Genomic DNA, 20164 nt, shown 5'->3' on the forward strand with positions numbered 1-20164 from the left:
AATTTAAAACATGCTTCTATATTGCCTGTACATAGTCAGTTTTCTTGAACTAAATGCATTAGGAAAAAACATTCACCAGAAAGGGGGTCAAACAACTGAGCCAGGGCCCAAGAAATTGTAGATGCTCCATCCTGAACATATTCCAAACTTGACTCGACAGAGCCCTTCATAACCTGATCTAAGTTCTCTCTCATTTGAGGATGAGGCTGGACTAGAGAACTCTGGAGGTCTCAAACCAACCTAGATTACTTGGACTCCGAGTTAAAAAACAAGTCTCTCCCTACAGAAGAGCATATCCTTTGGCATCATAAGCACAGCTGCTACTTCACTGACCACTACTGTAACAGAAAAATGTTACAGAAAACCCCCAATTTTCTCTTCAGAAGTAGAGGGGTTAAAATAAACTTTAAAAGATTTTCCCCAACTACTTCACTGCAATTCTTGATTTAAAGTTAGCTGCTAAGGTCCACACAAAGACAAAAGCATATGCTCATAAATGTCCCATAAACTAACTTCTGATATTCCCCCTAAAAATCTCATCAGCATGCTTTTTTTTAGAATTTAAATCAGGAATTACAGCGTGTTTCCCCCCAGTTAGCATACGTACATAGGTTATAAAAGAGCTTATGAAGAAGGCAGATGTAACCCAGGATCCCCCAAAGTCAGGGGTGACTATAACAAACAATGGATATATAAATATTAAAAAAGATACATCGATTAAATAAATTAGAATAAGATAATTAAGAGTAAATAACTCAAGTATTAGAAAATACATCTTACCTGTGCCACCCCGGCCTGGGCTGTTGATTGACCCATGCCCACATTGTTCACATTCATAGCCCCACCGGATGCTGGAAACTGATTCTGGGGCAGGAATTGGTTCTGGGTAGGAGCCTGACCCATCATGTTGTTGGAATGAGCTCCCATCATGTTCTGCGGCTGAGGCATTCGGGAAGGAGACATTGCCATCTAAAAATTAACACCCAAATTAAAGATATTACCATTTAGTATTATGTAGCAAGAGAAAGGAAAATACCCTCAATGTAATTGACCAAAAGATAGGACAAAAAATAGAAGGAAAACTGGCTTCAGTAAACCAAATGGAAGTGGGCATATGCATATAACTCTAGCATTTGTTCCACAGTACTCATGAGGAAAAGTTCCTTTTAAACAGGTAATATTCAAAACTCTGCTAAGAGTGTAAAACTCCATTTTGTTCTCCGAGCGAATGGAGATAATCCAGCAAAACTGAAAACATTTTTGTTTTTCCAAAGAATAAGAACATGGAAACTGAAAACATTTTTGTTTTTCTAAAGAATAAAAACGTATTTTCATGGAGGAATAAAGAAGGTATATATACCCAAAGACATAGTTTCTGAAAGAACTATGCTCTTCCACAGACTGTTGGAGATTATTACATCTCTGGCACCTACCTCTCTAAAGTTTGGGTTTTGTTTTTTTGGGGGTTTTTTGTTTGGTTTTTTTGGGGTTTTTTTTGTTTTTTTTTTTGTTTTTTTTTTTAAACATGTAAATATTGAAAACAAACGCCTCAATAAAAGCCTGACAGACTCAGTACATTTCCATGAAATTATCCTACAATTCACAGTACTACTCTATGACATGGCCTTTTCAGAACAGCATTAACACTGCTAAATGTAAACAACCAATTTTGAGAAGAACTTGATAACAAGAAGTACGAACCGCAGGAACAGCGCCCATGTTGTTCATTTGTACAGGATGGTTCATTGGAGAAGCTGCACGGGGTCCCATGGGTGCTTGTGGCATCTGTACATTCCCTATGGACATGGGGTTAAACTGATTCATTCCTGCAAATGCACCCCCAAAACAACTCATTAGAAACAAGTCATCAGAATTTATGTATGTATACTCTAGTATAAAATTAACATTTATATGACTAAAGTTTGACTGCCCTACACTTCCATCTTTTTCTTTTAACTTTGTGCAAATTACTTGGCTTAAGAGACAAATCAGGATGCAAGAAGTATTCAGAAGAATACCAGTTAGGGTGAAATATAACTTGTGGTGTCTAAAAACAAAAAAAAAAAAAAAAAGGAGAGGGGGCAAAAGATGAAGAGTGTGGATGATCTGCAAAGACAGGATGCTATTTGTAATAATACCTTGGGATGGTTTCTTAAAATCAGGCATTTGCTTTGAAACAGCAATGTCTTATTCAGGCCTCACTGAAATGGCTGAAGTAAATACGATAAAAATACATCTTGTACATACGAAGGCAACTCCTAGCCTCAAATCAGGACAAAAGCTAGCAATCTGCTTAAACAGGTGTTGTGCTTTTTATACAAAACATTTAACCCCTCCAAAAAACCCAAACTTGTCTAACAGGAATAAAGGTGTAAATAAATAATTACGGAGCTATACTTGCTATCCACTTTTTCTCCTATTGAAATGAATTTTAAAAGGATGTAACTTCTCAAGGACATTTAAACATGAGTTTCAACTTACTACTAACTCTGAACCAAGAAATAAAATAATTTGGGACACTTTTTTGGAGGAAGCTGAAGCACTTTGAAGTCACAGGTTTTTATTTTTCAGAAAAAAACCAGCCACAAGCCCACAGCAGTCTAAATCAGTGATGGCAAGCCATCAGTGCTACGAACAAGCTGCAAGGCTTTTTTAGATGCACTTTGCATCAGAAACCAAGAAAGGATATCATTAGTTATACAGATTCTAGGATTAATGTGCTAAGTTTCCAGCTACAGGTGTATTTTTGGCTAATTAACTGATGAAAACATGCCAACATCCTCCACCCCCCCGCCATTACAGTGTTTTAAATGAGATTATCCACAGTATTTTTGCTTGCGCTCTCCTCTTTTTGAAAGGACTGAATTAATTTCCAATTGCTAGCAAAGTATTGGGTACGTATTGCCAGTTCTTAAGACAAGACTGCACTGAGACAGTTCCTGCCACAGAGCAACAACAAAGAATGATGCCCAAAAAAAGGGAGACTCAGTAATTCCCCCCCATCCCAACTCCAAAAGAAAAACAGAAGATCAGCTTTTCCCCCCAACAATTATTTTGAACCCACAAATTGCAATTAGAGAGGAGAACATAGATACCTTGAGAAACCTGCATACGACTTATAGGCACGGTTGGCATGGACATAGGCCCATCTGCAACACAACAGAAAAATAGTCAGCAAAAACCAATCTAAAATACTAACTTGAGATTAGCATGAGAGCCCAAGGACACAAACCGTGCAGAGCTACAGCTGAAACGCAGAAGCACCCCCTATAGAAGTACTTACTGGGCGGCCTCACAGGCTGTGCCTGGCCCATGGCAGCAGCCACCTGTGGGATACCAGGGGGCTGAGGTCCTGGGGTCTGTAAGGCTGGCTGATTTCCCAACATCCCTTGTTTATGTAGACGAGACCTCCGTTTCTCTTCTAGTTCCTTTTGTATCTTATAGATTTTCTCTGCTAATAAATGATAGTATTCATCCTAAAAGAGAAAAAAAATAGTACTTGGCATCAAGTATAAGCGGCAGCAGAACTCATGTAGTCTACCAGAATACCATCGCCTGGTTTTTTTTGGTTTTTTGTTTGTTTCTTTTTAATGTATACACCTGCCTATTTGAAAAAGAAGTACTTCTTTTCTGAATTCTGTTAAACTAAGATAGTCTCATCACTGCTTTAATGCAGAAAAGGAAAAACAAAGCTTCCAGAAAACACATACAAGACTTGGCTTTATGGCTATCCTTCATATCTACTCTGATAGTAGACAACGGAGAAGACTGTAGGTTCTCTGTTGCTTTGTCAAAAACCAGGAAGCTGTGATTTAGTTTCTAAGTGTTAATGATTTTTAAATGTTATTTTCATAATAAACATTTCCACTAATCCACAAACAAAAGAAAAAGATGTTCTGAGCAACACAGTTACGCTAAATAAACTTCAGGAGACAGCTGTTAAGGACAGATCAATTTTTACATAAAGAAAGGAACTGCTCTTTTTCTAAAGAGTCTGACTACCAACAGTCATTGCAAGGAATAAACAAAACCAAGACAAAACCCCAACAGAATGGAGGAAATCAGTGAAAAATAGTCCACAGGCACAGACAACTAAACACTACATCTGTACAAGATGAAAAATCCATTTTACTCAATCCACATTGACAACAGATCAAATAAGACAGTCACAGTGCACAGCAAGGTAGGCAATTTTGCTTGTCAGCAATTGCTGGACACACATCTGCCAAGTGGATCAGATTATGCACCTGTTAAAGGCAAAAAAAAATCCCACAAATCCTATAGGTCACCTATGCTCTTAGAACCATATGTTGTAACAAAGGTTGGAGCAAAGGTTGAGTGATGCTTGTCATTTTGTCTTCATCCAATTTTCATCAAAACTAGAATTTGTTATTACAGTAGGATTGAGTTCATTTCAGAAAACTAATAGGAGATAGGTATTCCTCACCAGCCTTGTTAAGAAAGCCTAGTGTTGCAATATAAAGCTTTGTTTTTAGGTCACTTCCCTCCTCCAAATGTCTCAAAAATCCATCAGCACAGACACTTCCTGCTGTCCAATTTAAAAGCACTACAGCCCTTTCCCTCCTCCTGCTCAAGACACTTCACCTGTAACTTCCTACTTGTAAATTTAATATTGTGCTACTTTCACACTGCAAAGATTCCCAAAAAAGGACGTGTTCACAAGGAGCACATAGTACTAAAACAATGTCAAACTGCTTACAGTGATGCCTCATACTAATGTGTTTTTCAATGTCAAAGTAGAAGGGATGCTCCTCAAAAAGAAGGATGCAATTCCACATGCCATCGTTAATACATTCTGAACTACTCCCTTCTTCCAAGTTTGCTGCTTGGAGCCAAATACGTTAGATGAATTCCCATAAAATAGACTTCGGGCAATGAGGCTCTGACAGCTGTTTTAAGGGGTGAAGAGAAGATACTTCTGGGTATTTGTCTGGCATAGAGGTCAGAAGACATTTAATTTTATAACCAGAAGTCTACTACACTCATCCTTACTGAGAAGGTATTTAGATGCCTATGTACGTCTATGAAACCCTTGTTCTCTCTAAAGTTGTTCTCTAAAGCTGCCAGGGTGATCAAGGGTGATCACACACAAGTCTTCCTTGCTAAACCACCTCTTGATAGCCACAAGGAGAATATGATATTGTCACTGACACAGCAGCAGCATTACACGTCCGGCCACTGCCTATCTACCTCTAGGAAATAAAACTTGCATTCCATCTTCAGCTCTTCTGGGAGATGGTCTGAGAGGGGCAGACTAAGTGTTACTGTCTTACTGGATGATTATCACCTGAAATGCCACTAACTACCCTCTTTAAATACTTTTACCTTATTTAAGAAAGGACCTCAAGATTCTGATCAGGTAAGATCTCACTGGCTAGTATTACTGGTGCTACTAACATTGTCTTTACCTCATGAAAACTTTCAGGGAGTCATTCCTTTAGGGTAGAATTATCACAGTGTTATAAAGAAGTAGTATCCTCAGCATGTCAATCAACAGGGGTTTGCTCCCTCTGAGTAACAGAGATTTGAACTGACACCTCTTTGCAGACAGAACAAAAATCATGAACAAGAACAGGAATTCTGTTTTGTTTCCCAGGCACAAGGAGAAACGCAGGCAAACTGACTTCTTATTATGTTGAGACATGAAACAGCTATATGTCTTGGACAAATCACTCTCGGTGCTGCTGAGTAGAGGAGAAATAATACCAACAGTGCAGGTAAAAGGTAAGCAGTACAACAGGACTGAGTCCTAGAGAAAACCTCCAACGGCAAAGAGGCATTAATGACGTTTTAAAAGTACTATTCACGCAGACTTCCAGAAAGGAGAAAGTCAGCAAGGGAAACATCAAGAACTGCAAGCTGTGCCCCAGTCTTCATGCATGTCAATCACACTTTCAGGAGGAATGCAAATAGGGCTGGGACGATGTTGTCTAGTTTTTGAGGAGCTGAGGGAGGTGAATTAGCTTGGAGTGACATTAATCAGATAGCTTGGGACTATACAAACACTGTCACAGACAGAAAGCATGACTTTCCTCATCAAGAGAGCAGTGAAATTATTCTCTGTGGTTTTCATTATGCTTATAAGATTTGTGATACTACTTTTCTTGAACATATACTGAATACCTGGACTAAAGCAACATACCCTACTGTTAGCAGATTCATACATATCTCCTTCCACTTTCCTGGCATAAGCCACCAAGTTCTCCATGCGGCGATCCTTCAGTGCTGCCGGATCAGGAGTGGGGAAGATGGCTTGGACACTACAAGAAAGGCGAAAGAATAAAAGAAAAATTCTTCAGAGAAAAAAAAAAAAAGTAATTCAATACAGCTTTATAATATTTAACCTGGACATTCCTTCATACATCAGACATAAAAGCATATCAAAATTGGTTTGTTTTTTTTTTTTTTAAATCTATATCGCACTACTCCCCACAAGATTAAAGCAAATTCAATGATGAAAAAAATGTGAGGTTTGACAGTCTAGAGTCTAAATACTTGTTTACTACAGCAGAGTGAATTGACTAGCAATATCAACTAATTTCATGCCTGTTCCTTAATGAGCACGAAGAATGAACTGAAGAGGAGGGTTAAAGGTAACAGCTCATCCTCAGTGGCCCAGTGTCAAGAGAACCACTACTGGTAACTTTCTCATCAACAACTTTTCAGCTTAATAGTAGAACTACAGTATTGAAATTCTTTAAAAATTTTCAAGAAAAATACACTGTCTTGGTGGATACTTACAGTTTATGCACTAAATGATTGCGCAGGTCCTGAGTGACATGTTCATGCCATGCTTTCCTTACCCCGGTACTAGAAGGAGGTGCAGCCGTTGGCATTGAGCTGAGGTTTCCAACATTGCCAGAATTTGTGCCATCATTCATTAGTGGGCTAAAATAAAAAGAAAAGGGACTGTTAGAGTAGAGAATGCAGAGTTTTGTTGTATGTTTGATGCCTGAAGTAATTTTTGAGTAATTCCTTTCATCACTTCTAGCTACTGCATCAAACATTTCGTAAGAGAAATTCTGGTATCAGCAAACTGCAACACCTACAGCAGCAAAGCTCAGGAGTTTGCAAAACACAGTATGAATGACAAAGAATCACAACTTAAAAATAGAAAATATTCTTCCTTTGGGAATTCAATTAAAACTACTAAATATTCTGGGGCTCTCTGGGGGGACAAAGTGGTAGATATAGAATTGGAATAGGAAAGAAGAGTGTAGCTATAGATGTGACTGATCATTTCCATGCCGATACAATTAGTTTTTAAGGCATGCTCTTTATTTACATTCATAATCATGTAAATAAATGTTTAATTGAGCAAGAATGAAAATGCATGCATTACTTATTTGTCCCAAGGGATGTTGGAAGAGCAGTTTCAGAAATTAGGCTAGCTTGCTGGTCTGTTGTTATTCCTCCTGCGGGAAGATTCATCTGGTTGGCTCCTTTGGGACAAAATTAAACATCATTGGCACACAGTTCACAATTTTGACAATAACATGGCAAAACTACACTTTACTGACCCAACTGGTCAACGAAAGCAGCAGCGTATCAGGTAAGTACTTTTATGATAATACCTGCTGTAGTGCATATAGGTAGCTACTTATGGAATCAGAAGTTACTTTCAGTCTGAAGATTTTTTTTCTACAAAAACTAGTCTATTAAAATTTAAAATTCATAAACTCTTAAGACTAGTTCAATAAGCTAAAAAGAAGATAATACTACAATTAAGTTCCAGAAAGAAATTAGCATTTGAGACAGAATTGTCTGCTAGCACAGGTAAAATACTTGTTAAACAAACCAAAATCCTTCAGCAATTCTGTCTAATCACCTTAGACAACAATAAGCTATGGACAATACTTCAAAAGAAACTAAAACTACTGCTATTTGGCAGAAGCAATATATTCAAAGCTTTCTAATATTCAAATATATATGAATGGTCATGTTTATAAATAGTATAATTTTAAGGTATTAATCAACATGAACAGAAAGTCACTGCTCTGATCAAGTGAAATACTAGACTATCCTAAAAATTCAACAGTTCAGTTTATTTGAACACCTCACTTTCTTGGTATTTTTTCCACCTACCCAATGCATTAATGGTCCTCATTTGCTGGTGAGCCTGAGGCTGTGCCGGCTGTTGCCCTTGCACCTGGGGCTGCAACTGTGTTTGAGGCTGGTTGCCATATGGTAGTCCAAGAGCAGCATAGGCTCGTTGCATGGAGCTGGGGTCAATCGGATTAGGATTACTTAGCGATGGAGTATTCTGCTGGCCTGTGCCAACAGAACCGATGGAATTTTGGATTCCACCAGCTGGAGACCCTAAAAGGGCTATAAAAAAGAATGGATAAGAGAAAATTGAAAATCAGTGAGGACAAACAATAAAACAAATCATGCCAAGAATCAACAGAACATGCATATAGTTATATGGTATATATTTTTCTGCCAAAGGACAGAACAACACCCGAGATGCCAAGTGGGGAAACAGCCTTTGATTCTACAGGACAGAAACCACCCTAGCAATTAATACATGCAGTCTAAAGAGAAGTGCTGCAAATTTCGGGCAGATATGCTCATAATTACTGTAATATACATAAAGTATAGGCTCCAATATAAGGCTAAATAGGATTTTCATGCTTGGGACAGTAGACTGAGGGGGAGAAAAAAAAAATTAATTCCTCTACTTCCCTCTTTCCCATCAATCCCATTTTAGGTCAAAATATTTGGCTCCAGAACAGAGATCCTGAGTTCAGCAGAAATACTGTGTCCTTGGACACAAAGGTAATACTGAAGATCTGTTGGCAGAAATTTTCATTCTGAGCAGTCACTAGATGAATCCTCTGAAGGCCAAATTACCCTAAAACCCAAGTTATTCAGAGATATGAAAAGCCCTGATGGGTTTCAGACTGTACTGGCAAAATCTAAAATAATTTGAAGAGTCAGAAAGGGGATGAGCCTGCCACAGGTTTTGGTAAACGATTTAGATATCAATATTTAGGTATTCATTAACCTGTATGACCACCACAACCAGCCAGCCTCTCACTGTACAGATGTATGGAGGAGTCATTTCCATTGTAGACGGGAAATGGAAACAACAGGGAAGAGTAGTTTTTACTAAATCCAGAAGTGAATAAAAATCTGCTTTCTGGTCCTCATTTTAGCTGCCATTCTAAGTAATAATATGGTTCATTGTGAATGACACATGGAGTATACCCTTCACTACAGAGACACTGCATTTTGATAACTGAGACTCTGGTAGAAGTAATACATACTTCACATTCCCCCCCCCCCCCCCCCCCCAAGTAATTAGATATGTAATGTGCATTACAAATTTGTGAGCTAAACATAGCAACAATAATAGCTTTTAATATAGGCAAGAACAGCTGTTTTATTGAAATATCAGGAGAGGCACATGGTTAGAAAAAAAATAAAATCAGGAAAACAAGCCTTCTGAGACATTAACAGCATTATCTAGGCTTTCTTAAATCCTTACCCACTATGGAAACTGAGACAATCACCAAAAAAGATACACACACTTTCAGCTTCCATCCAAGAGAAAACAGACACATTACAGAGTCCAGACTTTTCCCTCTCCAGACGAGAACGCAATTTGGTCTCATTTGCCAAAGAACTACAAATAAATATAGTCAGAGATTCCCCTCTCCAGAATAAGCAGCCCGACATAAAACAACCTTTTTTCCCCCCAAGGATGATCCACAGTATTTTCAACACTGGGTTCACCATGGAAATTAGGCTTACATACGCTTACACTCTGTGGACACATTCATAACTTTTGAACTCACTGATCAATTCCAAGCAAGTTTAAAAACAAAGACAGAAACTGACTGAGATACTATCAGTTTCATTAAAAAAAAAAAAAAGACATACTAAAGAGCAACTGTATGAGTTTCTTGTTGGACTTGCACATAGCACTCTGGAATCACACAGTCTAAGAGAAAGATGCCTTTATACTAGCGCAAGAAATAGGAAGTGTCTAGAAAGGTTAAACAGCACAAAACCTGTGGCACTCTGGAATTCAAAAGGTTTCAGAGGCTGTTGTGACAGCAAAGGATTGATTCAGGAGCTAATAAAAATTTGAGCTTGTTAGAGAAAGAGGATGATATTTCTCTGGAAAAGTTACAACAAAAAAACCCATATGCTTTCAGCATTGGCTGTAAATCAGAGGCACATCTCTGGAGATGGTAGAATGACCACAGGTGACGCTGAAGGCTGGGAACAGGAAAAAGGCTTCTAGCCATCCCACTGAGGATAGCCAAGTGTTTAACCATTCCTTGTGCTCTTCTGGGGAAAAAAAGCTGGCACGGATCTTCTGAGGACTGCAAGCTTGGCTTGAAGCTCACATTGAAGCTAAGGCAGAGCTTGGAGAAGTCAATCACCTCTTGCTCACGGTGCTGGGCTGAGCTTTGGCAGTAGTATTGGTTACGATGAAGCCCAAGTTCAGCCCTGGTGTTAGAGCAGCTTTAGGAACCACAACCCAGCCAATTCTAGAGAACTCTACTTAGGCAAGATCAGATTTCCAGATCTCTATTTCTGCCCCAGACCAAAGACTACTTATAAAAACTCAGTTTGGGTATTCGTCAGAGTTGACAGTCTGAATGTCACTTCAAAAGTGACAACGTGGAGAGTAAGTCTATTCTAAACAGAAAAAACCCCCACTGTTTCTTCATAAAACTACTAACATTCTCATAAGAGGACAATGTCTGAAGACCACTATTTTGACCTGCAGTTTGAAAAGACTAATGATCTCCAAGAAGTTCTGCACATACCTATTCAAGCAGGCAAAACTCACTAAAGCTGGTAAACAGCCAAATGTTGCTTCAACAGTTCAAACTGAATTATTATTATTAGGGGACAGACCACATTCTTACAGCCAGTGGTACACTTACAACGTGGAAATGAGTGGCTCTATTTTGTCTCAGCTTTTCTATATTTTATAACTCAATTAATAGCATACTGTATTGAGTATTTTCACAACAGGAATCTGATTTTTGAAAGTTTGGGGGTTTTTTTGTGTTTTTTTTTTTTTTTTTTTTTTTTGTCTGTTTGTTCACTGGCTTTATATGAATGCATGACATTATCTCAATCTGTCAAACAAGAAGATGAAGAGAATATTAGATTTCCATACTGGACAGATCAAGTGCAAATGCAGTCCCTTCTGTGGCAGATACCATAGGAAATCAAGTCAACTTAAATAAGTACAGCAGTGAAACAAACAGGAGTTATCACATTAGGCCACTGCTACATGAAGCAACGTCTACTGTGATTTTTTTTATTAACTGATACTTTAGACATTGATGAGCTCATGACAGAAGCTACAAGTGTAAAGACAACTCTGTACAGGACTGTTCACATTCTAAATGCTTTAAAGAAAACTGAGCTCCATATGTCCCACTGTTACAAAGTCACATATGTTTACATACCTTAAGAGTGAAACTTCAAACAAGCAGAAGTTAAGCAGCCCCAGAACTTCCTGAACAGTCTTGATTAGGCCCTCTTGGGCATATGCATTAGGATATAATCTAAAGGATCAAACAGTATCTTGTCTACAGGATTCCTGTTTCAGTGTGCAAAATAGATACTGGTGCCTTAATGAAACCGCATTCATGTCGTCTAGAGGGGAACCCCTCTGCCCCTCCTGTTCATTAGAATTTATTTTAAACACAGACTCCTAATGCTATTTAAAGCATGAATGCCCAGCACTTCTCTAACCTGACCACCCCAGTGAAAGCAACATGTTAATCCTTTTTTGAGAAGTCTGATTTAAATTTTTCATTTTGCCTCCAAATTCTGGAATTGAGACTCGTTTAGCAGTGTTCAAATTCTCTGTCCTGCAGCTCCTCACTCTGCTCATTACATCCATTCTAGCTCAAAGTGGCTGGAGCAAAAATTCTGCTGATAACCTTGACTCACCTCAGCACAAGCCTGTCCTGCACCCAGAATTAGGCAAGTATACAAAAGGTAAGTGTACACAATCATTTAATTAAAGGCTGTATCATGAATCAAATCATGGGGTAAGTAAAGATTTTACGAGCAACTTAAAGGTAGGAAGTGTCACTATTAGACTTCACCACCAATGCCATTTTAATTTTTAAGTTAAGCATTAAACTAAAAGCCTTCACAGTATAGCATCATATTAGTCAATGAATGGAACTTCTTAATCTGTGGGCTAACCTTCTATCATGTGGCTCAGTGGAATAACTGATAGCTGGTAGGTCACCATTATGTATGATTTCCAGCTCTTGAAAAAACAAGACACATTTTGTTTGTAGATTTTACAGTTAGTGACAGTAAGACTTGAGCAAACTGGATTTAATTTCCTGTTTTCACAGGAAACAGGCTCTAGTTGCTGCCTACTTTCTGAACACATTTATTTCCCTGCGCACTGATGCACTCCTTCCTTCTCTACAAAGGGTTAGTTCCCAAATGTTCTACACCCAGGTCTTCTTTCATTTTCTGCCCATACTCAATAACCTACTCCCTCAGCCAGCTGCTCCTAGTCTCTCTTTCCATTTCCCTCATCAGATTCCCACCCTTCATCCCCAAGTCCACATACTCCAGAATTTCTGGCCCAGTCTTCTTTAAAATCACATTTTTAGAGTACATTTGAGACAACTAATCTTCATCTTTCTCAATCCAACTTTTTCCTCACTGCATTTTATTTAAAATTTTCCTACAAGGAAAAATACAGGGGAGACTAGCTTCATGTTCACAACTTCACCTTCAAGTCTCACCCAACTGAACAGGGATCCCAAAGATTTTCTAGTGTACCCTGATCCTGAAATGAAGCACATCAAGCATTGCATGAGGATGGCCCAGGTCATAATAAATGGTGAGCACAGCACACTTATCACCACCGGTAGGGCTGCAAGGGGAAGCATACCCAGCAGCTGTTTGGTGGCACAATACACACCTGCCCAGGTCAGGAACAGAAGAATTAAGAAGCTCAAGCATGTGCGTGACAAGATGAATGCATGACAAGATGAGTCTTCAGAAAAAAAAATTGTTACGATAGAGCTATAAAGCTAGGAAATATATCAACAGCTGTTTGCAAGAGTTTGTAACTCAAATTGTGGTGGGCTCAGAAGGGAGCAAGAAGTACTTCCTAACAGAAACAACCCTCCAACACCAAAACATTTCTACCAAATTTCAAGTCATTACTTCAAAACACAGGAGTCACTGGCCTATTCAAAATAAAAGCTTAATATTTTAGCATATGCAAAATAACCGGGGGTTTTTTGCAGTTTTCCCCTACCCTCCCAGAGGTATACATGGGATACAGACTAAGAGCTATGTGGAACAGAAAGAATTTCAAACTTGTCCCAACATGTCCTATTAACAAGTCATGTTACTATGAACAATTACAATAAAAGACAGTTCAAGATTACTTAAAAAAAAAAAAGCAGCTATCAAATGAAACCTGGCACAGACAGATGTTCCTTGCAAAGAATCTAAACACTAAAACATGGAGTAAGATACCTGCAAAGAAACAGCTCCATGGTAATAACCTCAAACCCAGGACACTGTGCGGCATGCAGAGGGAATCCCCCAAGGAGCAGGAATAGACAGTGACAAAGAGCACATGAACCCTTGCACCCGGGAAGGGTGGAAGCAAGCCACCATACTGCAATGTTTCACAAGTGCTGAACTGCACAACTTTCTAAGAGACACGCACACTTTGAAGGAGCCACTTGAAAGCCCAGCACAGATACAACAGGACTCGAAATAACAATGGTAAAATAGGCGTGAGCACAGAAAGGAAGATTCTAGGACTCAAAGTCTTTAATGACCATAAAGCGTGACCATTCATTCTGTAAGGATGACAGCCTGACAAAAGTGAGAAGTATAGTGACCCTCATTACTTCTTTTTCCCTTTCTAAATATTCTCATCATATTCTGCCATACGCAGATCCCCTCCTCCCCCCCATTTAGTAGATGCTATAATTATTTATTCCTAAGAGAGCCAACATTTTCTTCAAGTCTTAAACTAACCTGGCACAGTGTTTCAAAAGCACATATTAATGTAAATCATTTCACAAACGTTTTTGAATGCCTAAAAAGGTGCATCCTTTATAATATATCTAAGCAAGTATTTTTAGTGTTCATCTTTTACCTTCAAACAAACCACGAGGTGTCACGTGTGGTTTGTTTGAAGGTAAAAGAGACCCTAAGAGACATAATTCAGACAAAGAACCTTGCACCTCAGGATACTAAGCTGCAAATTTTCATGGTTACTACCACTGGATTATTGATTAATTGAATAGAAAAAGGAGATTTCATATTTATTTCCCCTGCATGCAACAAAAGAGCCAAACTCTACACTTATCCATTATAATTCTGTTGCATTCAAACAACATCCTGTTTGATCCCATAACAAAATTATTTTTAAGGACTGCTGTTGTTCAAGTGCCTTCTCTTTTGTTGTATGAATGATGTAAAAACAAATACTGCACAAAATATTTTTCTACAGCAGCTTGTATTGAAAAAACCAATTCTGTTGTGCTAGATGTTGTTAGCACTTTGGTAACAACTGTGTAATAAGGATGTTATGCACAAATGGACCATAGTCATATTAAGAAGCGAAGCTTTCAACTCATTTTTTGAAGGCCAAACATAACTAATCACTTGTGACAAATTACTACTTTTAACACACAAGATATATCTTGTTTACCAAGGAGAAGTTTGGTAAAACAAAAACAAAACCCTTACCTCCAAGTAGTTCTGTATTTATAATTTTTTCAGAGGGAAAAAACACCCTCCTGAAACTATAATGAGAGCATCCTCAACAGATAATTTGGACAGTCTTACCAGCTACTCTCCTCTCTGCCTTAATCTCACCTAACCTAGGAGCTCTTCTCTATCCTGTAAGGTTTATTAGTGTTCCTAACTGCAGTCTCAGCCTAAATGGAAATTAGCAGAATGCTTCCAACACAATTCAAATGTACAAGCTTCGCAAGTCCTCCAGCTATTTTCCACTTCTTAACCCTTATTTAAATATACTTAGGCATAACATCACTTAGACTTCTAGAACTGCTGCATCTATGCTGTAAAATGTTCTACCTTGGCATCTTTTCAAAGGATTTGATGAGAAGCAAACCTACCAACATAAGCTCAGTATTTTCTGTTTCAGAGCAAGAGGGAAGACATGCACTAGAAATTGGCTGCCCCCAAGCATCGGTAACAGCTATGCTATTATAAAAAACAGGCATGGGCAAAACCACTATGATTTGCAGAACTTCAGCTAGTCTATACCAGCATTAAGTACACTTAATGATTAAGACACCAGATGAGATCTTTTTGTGCACAAGAATTCTTTTTTTTTTTTTAAACAAATATTTTTTATTATTCTTAATCACCAGCATGTTAAGTTGTTCCTCGCAGCAACAAAAATAATGAAGTAGCTTCTATCTTCCCCAAAATCCTATCTACATCCAAAACTGCATTATAACTGGAATCTACTGACCTTTAAAAACAGACATGCGCTTGATCTGAGATTTTCCCCTTTTCAATTATTGTGTATTTAAGTAATAAATTGCATTTGATGATCAGAAAGGAGAATTCATTAGCATATTCATCCTTATACAAGATTATTAAACAGCTACTAAGTTTGTTGGACACTGTCAAAGTTCATTCCTACGCTGGACTTTTGATCAACTTTATTTTAACGGTATCATTCCGTTGTGACAGCAGTAAAACAACTACTTACGTTGTTGATTTCTTTTGTCACTGGCGTTTTTCAAAGGAAGGCACACAGGACAGTCGTGCCGAGTACAATTCTTCCAGTGGGAGATGATTTGTCTCGAAGATGCACAATGAGCAACTGTAACAAGGAAAAGCAATAGAATTAAAGTCACTTCTTGGTTAAGTGGTTTTGAATTAACTCCTCTCATGTTTTAGAGCAACTATTCTTTCTTCTTTACAAGCAATACTCTATATATAACTAAACACAGCTAAATGCAACTAAAATTTTTTGGGACCCATCAATAATGCCATAACAAATGAAGGAAACTAGTACTAAAATCTAAGAAACTCTACATGGCTGAGTTGCAGGCAAACACATGGCAGGTATTACACCCTCTTTATAGAATGGAAGAAATGAAAAAGAGGCTTTCAAGGCTACCATTGGTACTATCCTGCTTCTAAAAGGCAAATATTGCATTCTGTTTTCTAAACTGACAACTGTGAAGAGATCAGAAATGGAAACCGAGCAAAGGTAATGAAAAAGGGAGCAGCTGCTTAATTAAAGAACCAGTTTTGGCACTCATTTGTGGCAGGTGTAGGGATCTTCTTGACAAGAAGAGAAACATTGCTGACAAGTATGCAAGAAACCTTACACAGCTCATTTGCCAGAGTAGCTTCAGCAACGTGCTCTCACCTTGACAGGCCTTCCCAGCTTGACAGTGTGTCATGTGGTTGAGGACATTTTTCATGGTTCGACAGTGTGGGAGAGCACAGGCCCGCACCTCTCCATTTGCTTGCTCACGCCTCTGACATTTGTGAGCGTGAAGCAGCAAAACCAACTGCTGCTGGATCAGTTTACGCTTCTCCGGATCTGCTGTTGGTCCAGTTGCCATTGCCTGCGTCGGTACGATCCCCACTTGCTGTACCTGGGTTTGCATCTGGGACTGAGAGAACAGATAGTTTAGCATCGTGTTTGCAAGTCTCAATTCTGATCTTAATCTTGTATAATAATTTCAGTATCACAAGACTATTTGCCAAGCATTCTGCTATGACTGGCTGCAAGGATTATTATGCCAGTCTCTGTAGCATTCTCAAACATTACTATTCTAACCTTGAAAAGCAAAAATGTATTGAGAGCTTAATACATTTACATACATTGGACACATTGGAATTCGAGTCTGTTTAGTATTATATTTTCATATTATAGGTTTTATACACTTCAATCCTAGTGTCTTGTCCCCAGTAGAAAGAGGAGTCCAATGGGAGAAGACAGTCAAAATTACATGACTATCTCTATCTATTACAGTAAAAGGTAGAACTGATTTTCCAAGCCTAAATTAGCCTTTCTTCTCACAAGTGAGTGCTGATATTCCTTTCATAGAGAAAATTTCCAAGGTAAAATGTATACAGTTTTCTTCCAGAAAGGGCCACCTAAATCTGGATTGCATTTTGTCTGCTGAAGCAAACTAGATTTAACTACAGGGTGACGCTACGTTGTATCAGCTTGTAAAAATCTGGTATTTTATTTCCAGCATCCATTCTTTACGGACACACTTCTGTACTAATGCCCAAACCCTGCCTGACAGAGCCTGCATACCCACAGAGATCTTCAGTCTAAGACATGGCTCATAACAGTATGGAAGAGATAAATAGCTTCCTTAATATGTCATTTCTTCAGCACAGATTTAGAAGCTTTTCAACTACCTTCTTGGACCTTTGAAGGACAATAAATGCAGAAACCTGATTTTCAAATTAAACACATCCACAGCCTGCAACGACTCCACTAGCAGGGGCAGATATGGGACTGCAGAAGTGCTTAAATCCCTGTGATTCACAGCCTGAATTAATCTCATGGACAAATATGAAACTGTCCCAAGAATCACTTTGATTATGCACTGTAAATATAGGTTACCACAGAAAAGCTGACCAACTTCCAAGCTACCTGAGGAAAATCAGCCATTAAAAGCACTTATAAATAGAATATAGGAAGAACAGGATTATACTGGGGAGATAACAGAGGAAATAGTTCACTGCTGTCTACAGAACTACTCACCAAAGCCTGCTTACTATATTTAAGGAAAATCACCCTTAAGTGACAGAATATACCATTTTTGACCTTTGAGAAGGACTCCCCAGAAAATTCCACAGCCTACAAAACAGAGCACATAACAGCAACAAAACTCATTTTCTTAGGTTAACAAAAGGTTCCCTGGCACAAGTTCTCACTACTCCAGCAGCAAGCTTTGTCCTCAGCTTTGCCACCTACACATCAGGTTTTAAAGAGCTAGCTTTTCTTCTGGAGAACGAAGCACACAAGATCAAGTAGAAAACACAAGGTCTGGTATTTGATGGAGGAGGTGAGGACTCTGCCACTGATAATGATTATATAGAAGATCTTAAACAAAGAGGAATTGCTGCATTCGTTTGTCTTGAGCTGGCAAGAACAAGGGCAATAAAAGTAAAGAGAGTGAGGGAAACCCATTCACTTATGCTCCCAGTGCATGCAGCTGAAATTAAGTCTTCCATTTCTTCTGTGGACAAATCCACAAGAGCAGACAGGTTTTGCTGAAACAATTCTTGGGTCACAAATAGGAAACAATTAATTCAGACAATCTGCAGAAAAATACAGAGACCATGCCAAAGAAAATCTTGTTGGAAGCGATGTTTTCATCCCATTCAAAGAACTGTTTCCCAAGCCAAAGTTCTCCTTTTGTTACTACCCTACCAGTTAACAGATATGACTACAGCTGTATCAGCACAGATATAATGCCGTCATCCAAAGGGATTTCTCGAAGACTGAGTAACAAAAAAGCAGAACCATGGAGTATCAGTAGTTAGAAGAACAAGCAGTCTCAGTCCAGATGAGTGTCTGCAAGTACATGCAAAAAAAGAACCCAGAATATTGCCTAAGCTCTATACAGCTATATTGGTCACTATTTCAACCTCGTAAAGTCCTAAACCTGCAAATATAACGAATGATCTCTCCACCATCTCACTTCCAAGACTGTTGACTGTTTGAGGAAGTTGCTCTCTTCCCTGTTAGTTTCTCTTTTAAGAACAGTTCAAAAGCGGAGATATGCTAGTGCACTGCAGTCATGCCAAAGGTGCGTAAATCCTCTATCAACCGCAGAAATCCTTCCACTCCAGAATGAGCAGGAGGCTTCACGTTGATTCACCTGAATGACTAAATTTTCTTGACAAAGCAGGAAATTCAGACACTTCTGCTCCCACAATTAAAATAAATGCTTCAATGGTCAGATACAAGAGGAAAAAAAAGATAGTTTTGCTTCTCTTCCTCCCTTGCTGAGCTCCACCATAAACAGAACAAACTGATCAGGGTTGAAAGTCTGCTACAACCTCCGACAGAGATGGTAGCTTCATTAACCAGTTTTCTAGAAACAGAGTAATACAACACTTCTATAATGTAAACCAGCTATTAATACCATTTAAAATTATGGAAACTGTATATTCATACAGAAAGATAGTTCTGCCCTGTCCCTATTCTGAAGAGCAAAAACTTCCCGTGCTTCTGGGCAGCACAGATGCACAAGTATCTCATCTTCATGGACTTGGATGGGCACAAAGTTCCCTGGCGGTTTTACCTTACTGAGATGACCAGTAATCCTCTATGTTTGGATGTGTTTCTATTCAAAGGCGCTCAACATTGTCTGTCAAGATCTAACACTATGTACCCTTTCTTACAAAAGTAGGCACCAATTTCAGTAGCACTGGTAATCTTTGAACAGGTAAACAACCTGATACAGAACTCAAGTGTCAGTCTAGCTTCCATATAGCATTATGTTTTTAAAATACATTTCCTCTTCCATAATTTCTTTTTATGTCCATGTTCTTTCCTTCTCCCTTGTAACAGAATGCCATTTTCTGGAATCACTCTATTAGGACAAATCCTGCATTTAAAAAATGCCTTTTAGTTCTTTAAGGCAGGTTTGTAATCAACAGTGGACCGTAGCAAGATAATCAAGAATCCACTGCCACAAAGGATTACTATTTTGATACAGTAATTTGTTTTCTAGACCTTCCCTCACTACCTGCAGGTAGCACTTTATACTTGGGGTTTCTCAGTCTGTTGACATCTTGGACTAGAAAAGGGATGTTATTTACTAGTGACAAGAGATTTTTAAGATGTCATCCACATGGGCATTTATGTATAGGCACATCCAGTCTATCAATTAAGACTTTAAAAAAACAACCCTTGCAGTATCTGCAGAGAGCAGGGTTGCATCCCACCTTCACTCATGCAGGAGTACATAAGGTGAAACACACCCAAAGCTCTTCAGTTCCCCTTCAATCACAAGCTTAAAGTGTGATCTTGGGGGTCCCTTTCAGAGAAAGGATAGTGGGCATAAAGTGGATAGATGCATGAACTGTAAATCTTGAACATTTCTAATTAGCAACACTTCTATCTGAATTAAGTATTCACAGTGTG

At 38.6% G+C, this 20164-nt stretch overlaps 1 protein-coding gene across 5 annotated transcripts in view; it reads right to left on the minus strand.

The window, feature by feature from the left end:
* CREBBP (CREB binding protein) overlaps window positions 1-20164 on the minus strand; it is a 99630-nt gene that overhangs the window by 34908 nt on the left and 44558 nt on the right. For 4 of the 5 annotated variants that reach the window (XM_072878422.1, XM_072878420.1, XM_072878423.1 and 1 more), the window contains 10 exons: window positions 16412-16661; window positions 15743-15856; window positions 8107-8349; window positions 7364-7463; window positions 6763-6909; window positions 6164-6281; window positions 3284-3476; window positions 3096-3149; window positions 1702-1826; window positions 781-969 (listed from right to left, as the gene is read on the minus strand). In XM_072878422.1, coding sequence (XP_072734523.1) covers window positions 781-969; window positions 1702-1826; window positions 3096-3149; window positions 3284-3476; window positions 6164-6281; window positions 6763-6909; window positions 7364-7463; window positions 8107-8349; window positions 15743-15856; window positions 16412-16661 — 1533 coding nt within the window. The remainder of the gene's footprint in view (window positions 1-780; window positions 970-1701; window positions 1827-3095; window positions 3150-3283; window positions 3477-6163; window positions 6282-6762; window positions 6910-7363; window positions 7464-8106; window positions 8350-15742; window positions 15857-16411; window positions 16662-20164) is intronic. The other variant, XM_072878421.1, reaches the window with a different exon arrangement.

This window comes from Ciconia boyciana, chromosome 13 (assembly GCF_034638445.1).
Source record: "Ciconia boyciana chromosome 13, ASM3463844v1, whole genome shotgun sequence".
Lineage (NCBI taxonomy): Eukaryota > Metazoa > Chordata > Aves > Ciconiiformes > Ciconiidae > Ciconia > Ciconia boyciana.